General features: G+C 40.5%; 1 protein-coding gene across 1 annotated transcript; it reads right to left on the bottom strand.

The window, feature by feature from the left end:
• Nucleotides 1-880: 880 nt before the first annotated feature.
• Nucleotides 881-11,195, bottom strand: snx18b (sorting nexin 18b). The gene is made up of 2 exons (XM_060908849.1): nucleotides 9,552-11,195; nucleotides 881-1,905 (listed from the first exon to the last, which is right to left on the bottom strand). Exons 1-2 carry the CDS (start codon nucleotides 10,987-10,989, stop codon nucleotides 1,667-1,669), a joined length of 1,677 nt encoding a protein of 558 aa, XP_060764832.1. The 5' UTR covers nucleotides 10,990-11,195; the 3' UTR covers nucleotides 881-1,666.
• Nucleotides 11,196-17,143: the final 5,948 nt, after the last annotated feature.

Genomic DNA, 17,143 nt, shown 5'->3' with positions numbered 1-17,143 from the left:
ATTAGTAAAAAAAAAAGAAAAGATGTCCAAAAGCCAAAAGCAGGGTGAGAAAATGTCGTGCTGTAAAGACACACAGATACAGGAAACGGGTTATGAGGCTTCATGCTGGCGAGTCCTGCGTTTCTCTGACGGGTTAAAACGGTTTAAAATGTAAACGCACACTTTAGTTTTTTTTTAGTTTGTGCTTAATGGAAACCAAATGTGGTTAGATCATAAATGTTACTGGATTAAAAAAAAATGCTTTCAAAGACTGTACACATGTGGACATGCAAAAAAAAAAAACTGATTATCCACTAAATAAAATCTTAATTAAAATCTTTTTGTAAGCAACTTTAAATCTTAAAAATACGATTTATATTTTTCTTATTATGATGTAAAACTGAATGCATTTCTGCTTGATAGTTTTACGATATAAATTTAAATTCTAAATTTTGATTTATCAGATCTATCTAATTTATCGAATCCAAATAAATTTATAATAAAAACAAGTCTTTTTTCTTCAGCCATTTTAAAACAAACATAAAGCAAATTTACAAAAAAAAGAAAAGAATTTGATGATGATGACGATGATTATGATTATTGTTATTATTATTTGTTATTTTTTGTAAGTAAGTTTAAATCTGGAAAAACCCAAACAATTAAAAAACAGAATTTAAAATAATTTTTTTCTTATTTTGATGTGAAAATTTATGATTTTTTTCTTGATGTTATTAATCTTGAATTATTCTGAATTTTGATTTATTGAACACTACATAAATTTATATTAAAATTATTTACAAATGTTATTATTATTATTATTAGTTATTTTTAAGTATGATGCCTGATATGTCTAATTTAAATTTACTGACAAAAATAGTTTAATAAATTTTATTTAGTGGATATTCAAAATTGCAAAATTTTATATGATTTAGAATTTTGTACTAATATTTTGACAGTAATATTACTGTTTTTGCTTGATGTTATCACTCTGTAAATTGTTCTGATTTCAGAATTAGTGAACACTAAATACTCCATCCATCCATCCATTATCTGTAGCCGCTTTATCCTGTTCTACAGGGTCGCAGGCGAGCTGGAGCCTATCCCAGCTGACTACGGGTGAAAGGCGGGGTACACCCTGGACAAGTCGCCAGGTCATCACAGGGCTGACACATAGACACAGACAACCATTCACACTCACATTCACACCTACACTCAATTTAGAGTCACCAGTTAACCTAACCTGCATGTCTTTGGACTGTGGGGGAAACCGGAGCACCCGGAGGAAACCCACGCGGACACGGGGAGAACATGCAAACTCCGCACAGAAAGGCCCTCACCGGCCACAGGGCTCGAACCCGGACCTTCTTGCTGTGAGGCGACAGCACTAACCACTACACCACCGTGCCGCCCCACTAAATACTCATGTTAAAAAAAAAAGAAAAGAAAAAAACAAGCAAAAAAAGGATGTCTTTGTTGTTTTTGTTCCAAAATGGAAAATAAGAGTGAGAAGTGCTGCATTTTTTGGGCCTCTGTTTTGATTTGTGTGTAAATATTATGTCCTACACGTGTTCCGAATGTCTCCTGTTGAAGAAACGTGATGAACGTCTACAGCGTGCAGTCTTCCGTTTTCCTGATTGTACACGCTCTTTCAGGATTGCAGCGTTGAAGGGTTTCTGTCCATGACTTTTTACACCTGGTCGTACATGTGCAGTGCTTCCTCCAGTTTGGCTGTGATCTTCTGGAAGAAGGAGATCTGCTGCAGGAGGTAGTGCTGCATCTGGGCCTTGAAGTCGCGTACTCGGGTGCGGTGGAAGTGCTGGATCTCAGCCAGAGTGGCACAGGAAATGATGTTGCAGCGCTCGTGGATGTCATGCGCCACCGGGACGTCTTTGTCCTTCTGGCTCTCCTTGGCTTTGGTCAGCGCTCCTGAGGGGAGGGGCATAAACAAGAGGGCAGAGGTCAGAGGTGCTGCTTCAACATTACTGCATTCACGACACCTGGGAACTTGGAATTTTCCAACCAGGAATCTACTGCTTCCCACATTAGAGCGTTCCTGCAAACTCAGCCTTCTGAAATCAGAAATAAAATGTATACTCACTGTAAGCTCTCAACAAAAACGGGAATTAAGGAGTTGTTCAGTTAGTGCTAAATTTATTTAATAGTGCCAAAAATTACGTGAAATAACAGTTTTTTCGCAGAAAGCAAATTAACATTTAGGTACAACCCAGTAAGTTAGCGATTTCAAATATAACGCCACGTTCGAAATGGGGACGCCATTGGGGGACTCCCATGGCCTAATGGTTAGAGAAGCAGCTTTGGGATTCTGGTCCGATTCCCTGGACCAGCAGGAATGGCTGAAGTGCCCTTGAGCAAGGCACCTACCCCACAACTGCTCCCCAGGCTGCTCTGGGTTTGTTATATGTTGCTCTGGATAAGCCATCTGCTAAATGCCATTAATGTAACGTAATTAATGTATAAACAGAAACTCAAAAGACTCTGAGAAGTCTGTGCTTTCAAAAAGCTACAACTTTCTGAGCAGGAATTATTTGCTGGAAAGCCATTCAAATAGATCTTTCCAACCAGGAAGTCAGAAACGTCCCAGTTCCCACTTGGTCACGAATGCAGCATAAAACTCTTGACTCAGATTTCCAAACTCGGATAGAGCAGACTAGAATAAACACCCCTCAACTCGGAATTCCTACTCGGAAACTCATTCAGCTGGAATTCAGCAAGTGACGTCAAATCAACAGCAAACAGTTATACTGTCTACTCACACACTCACCGGCCACTTTATTAGGAACACCCCTACATCCACCTGCAGCTGCTTGATGCAGTTCTCTAATCAGCCGATCCCTCGACAGCAGCGCGATGCACCAAATCACGCAGATACAAATCAAGCGCTTCAGTTAATGTTCACAATGTTCAAACATCAGAACGGGAAAAACTGTGATCTCAATTTTTGCGTGACTTTCTTTCACTGTGGTATGGGTGTTGGTTTGAGCCAGATGGAGCGTGAAGGTTTGAGTATTTCAGAAACTGCTGATCTCCTTCCTGGGGTTTTCACACACAACAGTCTCTAGAGTTTACACAGAATGGTGCGGAAAACAAAAAACATTTTGTGAGTGAGCGACAGTTCTGTGGGTGGAAACAAACGCCTTGTTGATAAGAGAGGGTCAGAGATCAGAAAATGGACAGATTGAGCAGTTCGAGCTGCCAGGAAGGATATAGTAACTCATATAATCACTCTTTACAACCGTGGTGAGCAGAAAAGCATCTCAGCAACAGCAGAACACATTGGGTTCCACTCCTGCAGCCAAGAACAGGGATCTTAGAATCAACAACACGTTCCTATTAAAGTGGCCAGTGAGGGAAAAGTATTAGCTTTCAATCAATCAACATACAAACATTCGCTTGTTAAATCTATAACACTGACCATAGAGTTTAACGTTTTTAGCTAGCTTAACGTTAATAGACAATGAAGGTTGAGAATAGCATAATTCCAAACTCTGAAGTGTTATTCAGTTATTTATTTTAGAACAAATTCAGTTGTTTATATTCAGTTATTCAGCAGAGGTATTAGTTACGAGAAGAATGTAAACCGTTCACACTCGCAAACAAACATTTGTTTTCTACGTATAAGTACGTGAAGCAGAGCCGACTGATTCCCGGATCAGTCCGATGGTGCGCGTGGCCTGCTGTTCTTTCGTTATCCGCTCACAGCTTTAGCTCCTACCTGCAATTTTCTGCAAAGTTCCAACTTATAACCTCATTGTGGTTTCATCTTTCATCTTATCCTGTCAAACATGGTCTCTCATTAAATGTACAGACAGACGTTAAGCGCAAAAAAAAAGCTTGGACGGAAGTAGCAGAAATCACTGGCGCTTCTGCTGAGTGTATGTAGCTAAAGTTAGCATGCTTTGCTAATCTAATCTGAAAAGAACGTTTTACGAAGCCGAGAGTGTAACACGTAAATCAAACTTAAATGCATTTTAAACAGAAGCGCTGTGTGTAAACTGTATAGCACACTGTATTCCGTTTCAAATCAGAATACTGGATAAAGACGCAAACTACCAGCAACATGAGAGGCTCGTTACGAACTAGTGTGAGCGTAGGATAACAGTTTAAGAAGTTAATAAGGCGTTAATGTGATGTATTTCATTCTGGAATAACATTCAGATGGGAAATAATGAAAGTGGACAAACATGGAGTCCCATCCTGATACAATATTAATATTATCGGTTCGTATTATTTTTCTCCACTTGTTTGCATGCATGATGACGTTGTTATAAACGTGTCATAAAACATACCATGTTCTAAAAAGACATGGTAGGACAAGAAAAAAATATTGTCAATTGATATAATATCAATATTATATCATCATATTGCAGAGCCATAGTCACGAAGATCTCACAACGAGCTACTCAGTTTTGTTTTTTTCCGCCGCATGTTTTGGTGGCTTGATGTGAATTCATGTATATCAGAGTCTTTCCTGGCCATTTTATTGGGTTAATTAATACAATTAATAGTTTATTTAAATCAGAAGAAGGAGATTCATCAGAGCTTTTGAGTTCGGCGTGACAAAATAAAAGTATTTGGAAAAGAATTTATACATATGTTGAAAGTCTGATCTGAGGGTTTGAGTTTGTCATGTAGTTGTTTTACTTTATTGTGAAATGAATGAAAGGATTATTATTATTATTATTATTATTATCCATCTCGTTTAATACAGCTGATATAGTCGTGTTTCACATTAAAAAAGGACTTATTTAAATGTGGGCTGGTGAAAGAAAACCAAAACCTGAGGTGCACAAACTAGACATGAATAAAATTCTCAGACAAACAGTCTTTTCCACGACACAAAGAGCTGGAATGTTTGGCAAAAGAAAACTGGACCTGTGCTTTTTTTCCTTTCGTCACTGAGCCAGTACCAAAGGTTCTACTTGGATGGTTTTTTGGCCTGCTCAAAATAGGCACTTGAGGGCGGGGCTAGCGGCTCTGTTTCCTGCTGTTTGGTTACGCGTCCAACAACAACAAAATCCGGGACAGAAAATACCGACTGAAGACAAAAATAGTGTCTCTTTCTTTTTTTTTAAACACAGTATGATGTCACATAAATGCATGAAACAATTTAAAGATGAAAAATTTTTAAATCACCAATACGATAGAAGCTTATAGAATAGCACTTGATCCAGCACATCTTATTATTTTGCAACATCATGGTACTCAATGAAGCCGCAAGCCACAAAGGAAATCATAACGTTCGCAGGATGTAGATGATTTTATCACGCTTTTAAAAAAGTCCATATTTTGATTTGTCAAGTGAATCCAATAATAGCAATGTTTGTATTAATTCGACGCGCTCTCCTGTAAAGAAATCGAGCCCGAGGATAAACGGACCCAACAGTCAGCCGGTACACGTACAGCTTACTTTAAATTCGTTTATCATTTTATCCATAAAAAATTCCGCCTTCGAGTTAATCAGGATAATCTTGAAGAACCTCAGCTGTGATGTCGTTTGTGTTACGTGTCATAGTTATGCATCTAAAATCTAAAAGTGTTTTTAAGTGAAATCTGTGTGATTATTGTGATTAAACTCTCAGACAGTCGTGCTGGACTTAGACAAACTCCGCCCCCTGTGTGTAACTTTCGTGTAACTTGTGAATAGCCTGAAGCTACATGTGCACTTCCTGTATTAAATCCTCACTATGACTCTGAACAGTGATGACTAATCAACACGAGGTAGCAGACTATACTATTTTAGTATAAATACGGAGATGATTATAGGAAATCACGCGCTCTGATTGGTCGAGAGACTCAGACTATTTCTCGATAATCACCTCGAGCGACTCGGCAAAACGGCTCCAATCACTTCGTCACCGTAAGTGAGGAAGAATTACAAATGATGAAAGAAAATGCTGTTCCTAAAAACACTAAAGATGTTCTGAAGTTTGGTCTAAAACTATTCAAAGGGAAGGTGGGATTGGGATTTATTTTACCGATTTCAAAACAAAGTATTTTATGTGACTCGGCGTAGATAAATGACACAATTCTGTGCTGCAAAGTTATTACATTTACATGAAGATTTTGAAGATTTAAATAAATGATTCAAAATTTTGTAATAATCACCTGTGTATTTATACTAAAACAATTATCTGCCTCAGGCTCAGTGAATATCAGTGCTCGACTTTATCTCGATTATTATTCACCGATATTCACTTCACCTTTGGCGAATAATTGTATTTATTCTATCCGCATTCACTGGATATGAGCAATCACACACTCTGATTGGCTACTCTACTACTAGGATATCAGCTCATACCGTATACCATGAGTAGAAAAAAACAAAATGGCGGAGCGTGTCGCTGAACCAACCGAGGACGAAATAAAAACTCGACTCGAAAACAAAACCTCAAAAATCTTTTTTTTAAAAAGCAACAAAATATGGAATAAAAGTATTTGATGGTAAGAACGTATCATTTTTTTATTTTTCAAGAATTATTATAATCACATTTTTCACAAATCAGTCCTGTCATTTCGCCAGTTTGTTTACATTCTCAGCAGAAATTATTTTGTTGGATGTTTTGTATAAAGTTTTTATTTATCGAATTTGCAAAAACTAAAAATAAAAATGCTGTTTCTCAAAATCCAGTGAATGTGGATAGAATGAAACAGTTATTCCACTCAATCTCGTCGTACGTGGATTATAGACAACTCGGTGCTACGTGCTTTGTCGGCTATCAGCTCATGTACGACTCGATTTTGTGGAATAACTGTTAAATATTACATGGATACGAGTGTTTTCCTGGGAAATACACCACTGGTATTTTTCATCCGAGCTCCATCCGGGACACGGAGAACCAAAACCGGGACGTAAATCTCTATCGGTCACTCGTGAGGAAATTGATGAATTGTTTTGATAAATTTGGGGACTTTTTGTTTGTGAATGTGTCGATATAATAAAAAGAAAATCACGCATTGGCTTGAAGATATGAAGTTTATCTTCTCGTGTTGAAAAAGTTGCATTTTTCATACGAAATCCATCGCGGATCTGAGTGACATATTTAAATAATATTGACTGGCATTGAGTGGTCTATCAGATATATTCCATTCAGCGAGCATGATACTGAACGAGTCGAAGACGAGTAGCTGAATGGAGTATATCTGATAGACCATGAAAAAAGCCAGACAATGTTATTATTATTATTATTATTATACATTCCTTTCGGGTGTTCAACGCATCTTTCTCTTTCAAAATTCTCTCAAAATCTTCCGTATTTAACGAAGCAAACCTGGCGGCCATGTTTGTTTACAAATTGTCCCAGTCGCTCGCTAGTACGGAAGTTTTACGTCTCTGACGTGTGATGTCATGTCGTCTTGACAACCATGCAATATCGTAAACCATATTCAACGCTCATTCTCCGTTGGGCAGAGTGACGTAATACATGTAGGATAAGCGATACGCTAACAATATTGCATGCTATCAAACCAAATGAATGAAACCCGCTAGAAGGGAATAGAACACATGCTTTTACTCCATTGAAAAAGCGTCCTGTATGAATAATATTTCCTGATATTTCACTCCCAGCGTTTTCCCGCTGACTAGATCCGCGTTGTCAAAATGGTGAACTGGTTCAAAATTAAAATTCTTTTCATTAACTTGCGTTTTTTTTTTTTTGTGGATGTGTCCATATAATATAAAAAACATTACATGGTGGTGTGAAGACATGAAGTTTATCTTCTCGTGTTGAAAAATATACACTCACTACTCAAAGACAAGCTTAATATCTGCGCACGACTGTGTAATATCCTTTATGTGTAATCTACTACATTAGTATTATACATTAATCACTGACTAATAGACAAAAGTAAAGTAGTGATTAATGTATTCAGTGAGGATTAACTGAACCCAGACCAAAGCAGCACAGACAGAAGGAACAGATCCTCCATGTTGGACTCCGCATAACGTCCACCATGATGATTCGTTTAGCTGCCAAACACACTTTCTGTCATCACTGTGAACGTGTTAGTTGTGTAAAATAAACTAAATACACACATTCTAGCATGCCTGACTTTCAGGCTTGATATTTACTCAACACAGGTCGAACGCTATTTTTCTTTGTGTGTGTGTCATATGAAATTATTTCAGTTCTTAATTCTTTATGTATGTGGGAGCTGATTCAGTATCCCAAAACTGCTGACTTTCATTTTAACCATCAGCAAATAAATGAGCTCATCTATCTTACACAGCTCATTTAAAGCCTCCGGCATAAATCTAAAGCAAAAGAAAAAAAAAAGATTCTGGTGCACAGATGTCGAAATGTAAGTTATAATAGCATCCAGATAGCATCTAGAATACAGATACACCGGATTTAAGGTGTTAAATGAAATGTAATAAAGTGCTAATATGATCACTGTTCACGTTATAAGTGTTTAAATAAACACAAAGGAAACGTCGCTTTGTTTAAATCTGTCCTGATGAAGGAGTGATGGAGAACAGACGGCATGATGATGACTCATGACTCGCACGATGATTCAATTTACCCAGGGTTTTTTTTGTGTGTGTGTCTCACTGTTTTTAAATCTGACTTTTCCTTTATTCTCCAGAAGCCTGAACTGCTCCGCACGCAGAACACACTTTCATACAAACCTGCACCGGATAAGATACTCTGATTTATGGTTTACGGAATTCTTTGGAATTCAGGCTAAGACGCTCTCAAAACTCCGGCCTTCAAGGCGCCTGAACGTTAGTACACACTCACTGGGGTTTTTTTTTCCCAGGTGTGTTGAGGTTTAAAGTGAAACAAGATTATTGTTAAACTAAACATGGCCATTAAACAATCTGTCAGTTTTATCCAGTCCACTTTGTAACACCCAAACTAACATAAGGTCATGGTATTGTGGACCTTTTTACTCAAAGCGATGCTCTCAGTTGCTGAGAGAGTGTGATTTTCTTCAATTTGTTCAATTCTGATGAGTCAGATTCAAAATAAAGGTCCACTTCCATTTGAGGTCTCGGTCGGATCGGATGCTAAATGTATTTTGCTTGCCTTGTATGTGTGAGGCGAATCTTTTTTGGTGCACAGAATCCGTTAGTTTTCAATGGAATCAGAGAACCATGGAATCGACTCTTTTCGGGATCGAATCACATCACCTTCAATGTGAACCAAAAGCAAGATGGCGGCTTCATAACTTGGGTACTTGACTTGGGTACCCAACATGCATAAATCATACAACGTCGTGCTTATCAATGCTGCTCGAACAAAATATAAGCTAAATAGCGTCAACGTTCTTCACAGACCAATAACAACAACGATAATGAGAATGATATTCACTGGCAACTATTTTTATCGACTCGTTATTGTAGCTGTAGAAAAAAGCTGTGAATACCAATGAAAATATATCCTGCACCATTCTGGCGTGAATATATCTGCAGAATTTATATATTCTGATCCATTTGGTCCACCCAAAGATCTAATGAAACTAGACTTGGCTTTGCAGCCAGAGCAACTCGACGTCAGTCATGCAACTGAGCATGTAAACGCAACCATGCAACTTCCAAAAATTCCCCAAACCTTTCTGAACGTGGATGATGTCTGGGAAGTTTGCTAGATGTCCCTGGTATATCGCTAAAAGATCCGACACCGGATCCAGATCCTGGCGAGGTTGTTCGGCAAAGTAGTCCCCGATGGTCTCATAAGCAGCCCCGGTGAACGCCATCGCTTGGTTCAGCTTGACCGAATACACCTGCTGGTCCAATTCGAAGGCCTGCCCGAGCAATCGAAAGGCCTGTCCGACTTTCTGATACTCCTTTTTAAATCCGGTCATCTGCTTCCTGGCAAACTCGCCAATAGTCACGTTGACTTGCACAATGTTCTCGTCCATCTTTTTGGTGAACATCTTGAAGCCATCCACTTTGCTTTCTACTTCTTGGAGGTCGAGTGGGACAGGCGGCGGAACGATGGTGAGGAAGAAGTTGGCACCCACCAGGTGATCTTTCTCTGCCTTGCGCTTGCCCTGCTTCCAGGCTTTCTCGTCACTGCTGCTGCAGGTCAAGAAGTGCTGGAAGACGTTGCACCTGGATAAAACCGGGTGGCTCGTCATGTGGTTCATCCACCAGATCAGACCCTTCCTGCGCTTGCAAATGAAGTCCTCCTCGAAGCGGCCAGTGGCCTGCTTCTCAGGAAGGTGGGGAACTGAGATGACTGGGAAGCGTTCGACGAGGCGTGCGTACAGCCAGTCAAAATGTTTGTAGCGCCGGTTCACTGGGTTTTGCGTGTGGCTGGGCGTGAGGCCGTATGACATGTAACTCTTCATCCCTTTGAACTTGGTCTGTTTGGTCGGATCGTCAATGGTGCACGTGAAAGGATGCGGACTCTCTTGCCACTCGGGACCGAACTGACCCATGACCACGCAGATTTGATCGCAATCCCTGACCAATCCGGACGCCTCGCCCAGAACAAATGCCTCGCCTCCTGATTTCACAAAAGTGGAAAACCTGTTGAGGTTCTTCCCAACCGTCGCTGAGCTTCGGGCTTGGTGGCCACCGCTGCCACGTGAAGACACCGAATTGGTGCGACTGGGTTGGTGTTTGTGCTGGTGGACGCTCGGGTCGTGAATCGTCATCATCGTCGTTGTCGTCGTTGTCGGGTTGTCGTCCCAGTCGTCGTCCCAGTCGTCATCGCTGCCTTGGTTTGTCGGATAACCGTGTCTCTGAGGGGTTGACTCACTTGACGTGTCCCCTCTCACTTGGTAGGAACAGGACTCACTTCCGGTCCTGGGGTTGTAGACGCTTCCAGCAGTCCCGTTGCCCTGGACTGAAAATCCTTCAGATCTTAAGATCTCCACGTAGGACGCGGGGAAGAGTCCCGACTCTCCCCGACTGTTTGTGCCTTCTAGCCATCCGTCCACCACATCCTCGCTGTATAAAGTTAAAATCTCGTTTTCCACCACAGAAATCTCTCCGGGATTTTCAGAAGCGAAGTCGTATAAAGCTCTCGCTGTGAGCGCCATGGCTCTCCTGCTGCTGCTGCTGCTGCTGCTGTGGAGTTCCTGCTCAAAGCGCAGCCCCCAAACTTCTAAAGTGGCTTCTGCCCAACTTCTGCGGGTCTTTCAGCTTCACAGGAGGACCTCGAAATGCTCGGGATGACAGCGATCGAACTATTTCAGCATGATAAACACTTTACATGGAGTTTGTGGACAGGATTAAAGTGGGGTTTGTTATTCCCCTCCTCCTCCTCCTCCTCCCTCCGCTTGCGCTCGGTGGCTGCAACTAGTGATGGACGATTCGCGAATCGAATTCATGAGCGAACCGATTCTTTTGAATGAATCCTTAAAAATAGTCATCTGAATGCTTTCGGCTTTTTTTTAAACAGAGAAATAACTCATGTCATCTCATTCTCATCTCATTATCTGTAGCCGCTTTATCCTGTCCTACAGGGTCGCAGGCGAGCTGGATCCTATCCCAGCTGACTACGGGCGAGAGGCGGGGTTCACCCTGGACAAGTCACCAGGTCATCACAGAGCTGAGAGAAATAACTCTCAAATATAATTCTATGACATTATACTGTCTATTATTATTATTATTGGGTGGCACGGTGATGTAGTGGTTAGCGCTGTCGCCTCACAGCAAGAAGGTCCGGGTTCGAGCCCCGTGGCCGGCGAGGGCCTTTCTGTGCGGAGTTTGCATGTTCTCCCCGTGTCCGTGTGGGTTTCCTCCGGGTGCTCCGGTTTCCCCCACAGTCCAAAGACATGCAGGTTAGGTTAACTGGTGACTCTAAATTGAGCGTAGGTGTGAATGTGAGTGTGAATGGTTGTCTGTGTCTATGTGTCAGCCCTGTGATGACCTGGCGACTTGTCCAGGGTGAACCCCGGCTTTCGCCCGTAGTCAGCTGGGATAGGATCCAGCTCGCCTGCGACCCTGTAGAGGGATAAAGCAGCTAGAGATAATGAGATGAGATGAGAAATAATTCTTTTACATGAAATCATGTGTACCACAGTTATTGGCACCCCTGATGTTAATACTTTGTACAACTCCCTTTTGCCAACAAGACAGCACTTAATCTTCTCCTATAACATTTCACAAGATGGGAGAATACAGAGAGAGGGATATTCAACCATTCCTCTTTGCACAATGTCTCTTAATCGTCCAGAGTCCTGGGTCCTCTCCTATGCACTCTCCTCTTCAGCTCACCCCACAGGTTTTCAATTGGGTTGAGGTCTGGGGACTGAGATGGCCATGGGAGGAGCTTGATTTTGTGTCTGGTGAACCATTTTTGTGTAGATTTGGCCACATGTTTAGGGTCATTATCTTGCTGAAAGACCCAGTGATGACTCATCTTCAGCTTTCGGGCAGAGGCCACCAGATTTTGATTTAAAATGTCCTGGTATTTCAAAGAGTTCATGATGCCATGCACCCTAACAAGGTTCCCGGGGCCTTTGGAAGAGAAACAGGCCCACAGCATCACCGATCCTCCCCCATACTTCACAGTGGGCATGAAGTGCTTTTCCGCATACTCATCTTTTGTGTTACACCAGACCCACTTAGAGTGTTTGTTGCCAAAAAGCTCTATCTTGGTCTCATCTGACCAAAGCACACGGTCCCAGTTAAAGTCCCAGTACCGCTTAGCAAACTCCAGACGTTTACGTTTATGCTTGTAAGTGAGAAAAGGCTTTTCCCGTGCATGCCTCCCAAACAGCTTGTTGGCATGTAGATAGCGCCTGATGGTTGTTATGGAGACTTTGTGACCCCAAGATGCTCCTCTTTGATGCAATTCTCTAACAGTGAGCTTTGGAGAACTTTTTACTTCTCTTCCCATCCTCCTCACTGTGCGTGATGGCAAGATAAACTTGCATCCTCATCCAGGCTTGATTGCCACTGTTCCAGTTGTTTTAAACATCTTGATGATTCCTCTGGCTGTAGATATGGGCCGGTGTAGGCGAGTGGCTATTTTCTTGTAGCCATTGCCTGACTTATGAAGGTCGACACACATCTGCCTTACTTGAATGGTGTGTTCTCTTGTCTTTCTCATGTTGAAGAGTGGATAAGAGAAATAGGCCTCTGTGTCACATCATATTTATACCCCAGGGAAACAGGATGTGATGAATTACTAATTAAAGGTTCCTAGATACTCTGATCAACTTTATAAACTACAGTAGAAATGCCAGAAATGCTTCAATTACATTTATTTTCCAGGAATTGTTATGGGTGGCAATAATTGTGGAACAGGTGATTTTATGAAAAATAATAATTTCTTAGTCAGGGATTTTTTTCTAAATTCACTTGAGTTAAAGGTTACATTTTCCTACAATTTTCAGTGTGAGATTATGCTTCTGCAATAAAAATTTAATTTATTTTAAGGCTTTTAGCACATCTTAACCAGGGGTGCCAATAATTGTGGAGGGCGATATATACAGTGGGGAAAACAAGTATTTGATCCCTTGCTGATTTTGTTGGTTTACCCACTAAGAAAGACTTGATCAGTCTGTAATTTTAATGGTAGGTGTAGTCTAACATGTGGAGACAGAATATCAAAAAGAAAATCCAGAAAATAACTTTTAAATATCTATATTAATTTATTTGTATTTTATTGAGAAAAAGAAGTATTTGATCCCCTAGTAACCATCAAGAGTTCTTGTTAATACAGACAAGTTAGACTCTCCAAATTACCTTGTCACCTAAATTGAAGACACCTGATATCACTAATGACTTGTATAAAAGCCATCTGGCCACAGAATCAATCAGTTTGTCAGACTCCAAACTCTCCAACATGGGAAAGACTAAAGAGCTTTCTGTGGATTTAAGGGAGAAGATTGTAGACCTGCACAAGACCGGTATGGGCTACAAAACCATTAGCAAGAAGCTGGGCGTTAAGGTGATAACTGTTGGTGCAATTGTGCGCAAGTACAAGACTCACAACATGATCATCAATCGACCTAGGTCTGGGGCTCCAAACAAGATCTCACCTCGTGGGGTTTCCAGGATCATGAGAATGGTGAGAAATAGACCTAATACAACATGGGCAGAGTTAGTGGATGATCTTAAAGCAGCTGGGATCACAGTCACCAAGCAAACAGTTGGTAACACTTTACACCGCAATGGTCTAACATCTTGCAGTGCTCGCAAAGTACCCCTGCTTAAGAAAGCACATGTGCAGGCCCGCCTGAACTTTGCCAATGAACATCTGAATGACTTGGAGAGTGACTGGGAGAAGGTGTTATGGTCAGATGAGACCAAAATTGAGCTCTTTGGCATCAATTCAACCCGTCGTGTCTGGAGGGAGAGACATGCTGCTTATGACCCCAAGAACACCATCCCCACTGTCAAGCATGGAGGTGGTAACATTATGCTTTGGGGGTGTTTTTCTGCACAGGGCACAGGGCTACTTCACCATATCAGTGGGAGGATGGACGGAGCCATGTACCGTAAAATCCTAAGTGAAAACCTCCTTCCCTCTGCCAGGAAGCTTAAAATGGGTCGTGGATGGGTCTTCCAGCAGGATAATGACCCAAAGCATACAGCCAAGGAAACCAAGGAATGGCTGAAGAAGAAACATATCAAGGTCATGGAGTGGCCCGGCCAGTCTCCGGACCTGAATCCTATAGAAAATCTATGGAGAGAGCTGAAGCTCAGAGTTGCCAAGCGACAGCCACGGAATCTTGATTTAGAGGTCATTTGCAAAGAAAAGTGGACCAAAATTCCTCCTAATATGTGCAGAAACCTGGTCATCAACTACAAAAAACGTCTGACCTCTGTGCTTGCTAATAAGGGGTTTGCCACAAAGTACTAAGTCCTTTTGGCAAGAGGGTTCAAATACTTATTTTCCTCAATAAAATGCAAATAAATTAATACAAATTCTTTAAAGTAGATTTCTTGATTTTCTTTGTGATATTCTGTCTCAGCATGTTAGACTACACCTACCATTAATATTACAGACTGATCGAGTCTTTCTTAGTGGGTAAACCAACAAAATCAGCAAGGGATCAAATACTTGTTTTCCCCACTGTATATATATATATATATATATATATATATATATATATATATATATATATATATATATATATACACACAGTTAGGTCCATAAATATTTGGACAGAGACAACATTTTTCTAATTTTGGCTCTGTACATTACCACAATGAATTTTGAACAAAACAATTCAGATGCAGTTGAAGTTCAGACTTTCAGCTTTAATTCAGTGGGTTGAACAAAATGATTGCATAAAAATGTGAGGAACTAAAGCATTTTTTAAACACAATCCCTTCATTTCAGGGGCTCAAAAGTAATTGGACAAATTAAATAATTGTAAATAAAATGTTCATTTCTAATACTTGGTTGAAAACCCTTTGTTGGCAATGACTGCCTGAAGTCTTGAACTCATGGACATCAGCAGACGCTGTGTTTCCTCCTTTTTAATGCTCTGCCAGGCCTTTACTGCAGCGGGTTTCAGTTGCTGTTTGTTTGTGGGCCTTTCTGTCTGAAGTTTAGTCTTTAACAAGTGAAATGCTGCTCAATTGGGTTGAGATCAGGTGACTGACTTGGCCATTCAAGAATATTCCACTTCTTTGCTTTAATAAACTCCTGGGTTGCTTTGGCTTTATGTTTTGGGTCATTGTCCATCTGTATTATGAAACGCCGACCAATCAGGTTGGCTGCATTTGGCTGGATTTGAGCACACAGTATGTCTCTGAATACCTCAGAATTCATCCGGCTGCTTCTGTCCTGTGTCACATCATCAATAAACACTAGTGACCCAGTGCCACTGGCAGCCATGCATGCCCAAGCCATCACACTGCCTCCGCCATGTTTTACAGATGATGTGGTATGCTTTGGATCATGAGCTGTACCACGCCTTCGCCATACTTTTTTCTTTCCATCATTCTGGTAGAGGTTGATCTTGGTTTCATCTGTCCAAAGAATGTTCTTCCAGAACTGTGCTGGCTTTTTTAGATGTTTTTAGCAAAGTCCAATCTAGCCTTTTTATTCTTGAGGCTTATGAGTGGCTTGCAACGTGCAGTGAACCCTCTGTATTTACTTTCATGCAGTCTTCTCTTTATGATAGATTTGGATATTGATACGCCTACCTCCTGGAGAGAGTTGTTCACTTGGTTGGCTGTTGTGAAGGGGTTTCTCTTCACCATGGAAATTATTCTGCGATCATCCACCACTGTTGTCTTCTGTGGGCATCCAGGTCTTTTTGCATTGATGAGTTCACCAGTGCTTTCTTTCTTTCTCAGGATGTACCAAACTGTAGATTTTGCCACTCCTAATATTGTAGCAATTTCTCAGATGGGTTTTTTTCTGTTTTCGCAGCTTAAGGATGGCTTGTTTCACCTGCATGGAGAGCTCCTTTGACCACATGTTTTCTTCACAGAAAAATCTTCCAAATGCAAGCACCACATCTCAAATCAACTCCAGGCCTTTTATCTGCTTAATTGAGAATGGCATAACGAAGGAATTGCCCACACCTGCCCATGAAATAGCCTTTGAGTCAATTGTCCAATTACTTTTGGTCCCTTTAAAAATAGGGTGGCACATGTTAAGGAGCTGAAACTCCTAAACCCTTCATCCAATTTTAATGTGGAAACCCTCAAATGAAAGCTGAAAGTCTGGACTTTATGTCCATGTCCATTATATAACTATAACTTGAATAGGTTTCAGTAAACAGGTAAAAAAAACAAAATTTGTGTCAGTGTCCAAATATATATGGACCTAACTGTATGGTTTATCTTTTTTGGATTCTGTGTATAATAAAGTTTAAACTTAACTAAAACTATTTTACATTTGTTTTTTACATAAAAATATGTTCTTAAACGTGCCAGTTGATATTCTTGCATATTGACACAAATCTAAAAAAGATTGTTTGTGTGTGTGTGTGTGTTGCTATAAAGACGTAAATTTGTGTTAATAAAAAAAATACAAAATATTTCCACACCGTAATTTGTCTCACAAATAAAGTTTGATTTAATTCGATGCTACAAAATAATCGAATCGGTGAAATGACTCTGATTCGTGATGCCCGTCGCTTTCCATTCCTGTCATCGAGGGTGGAGCAAATCTTAAATAATTCCATATAAACAGAATAAACTTAAAAGGGTTTTTACCTTCTCTTAATTCTGTTTACACAATCTTTCTGGAACTCACCGAATCAAACAGGTGAAAAACAA

This window comes from Neoarius graeffei, chromosome 25 (genome assembly GCF_027579695.1).
Source record: "Neoarius graeffei isolate fNeoGra1 chromosome 25, fNeoGra1.pri, whole genome shotgun sequence".
NCBI lineage: Eukaryota > Metazoa > Chordata > Actinopteri > Siluriformes > Ariidae > Neoarius > Neoarius graeffei.
Note: the sequence above shows the minus strand (reverse complement) of the source record. Positions and strands in the feature narration are given on the sequence as shown.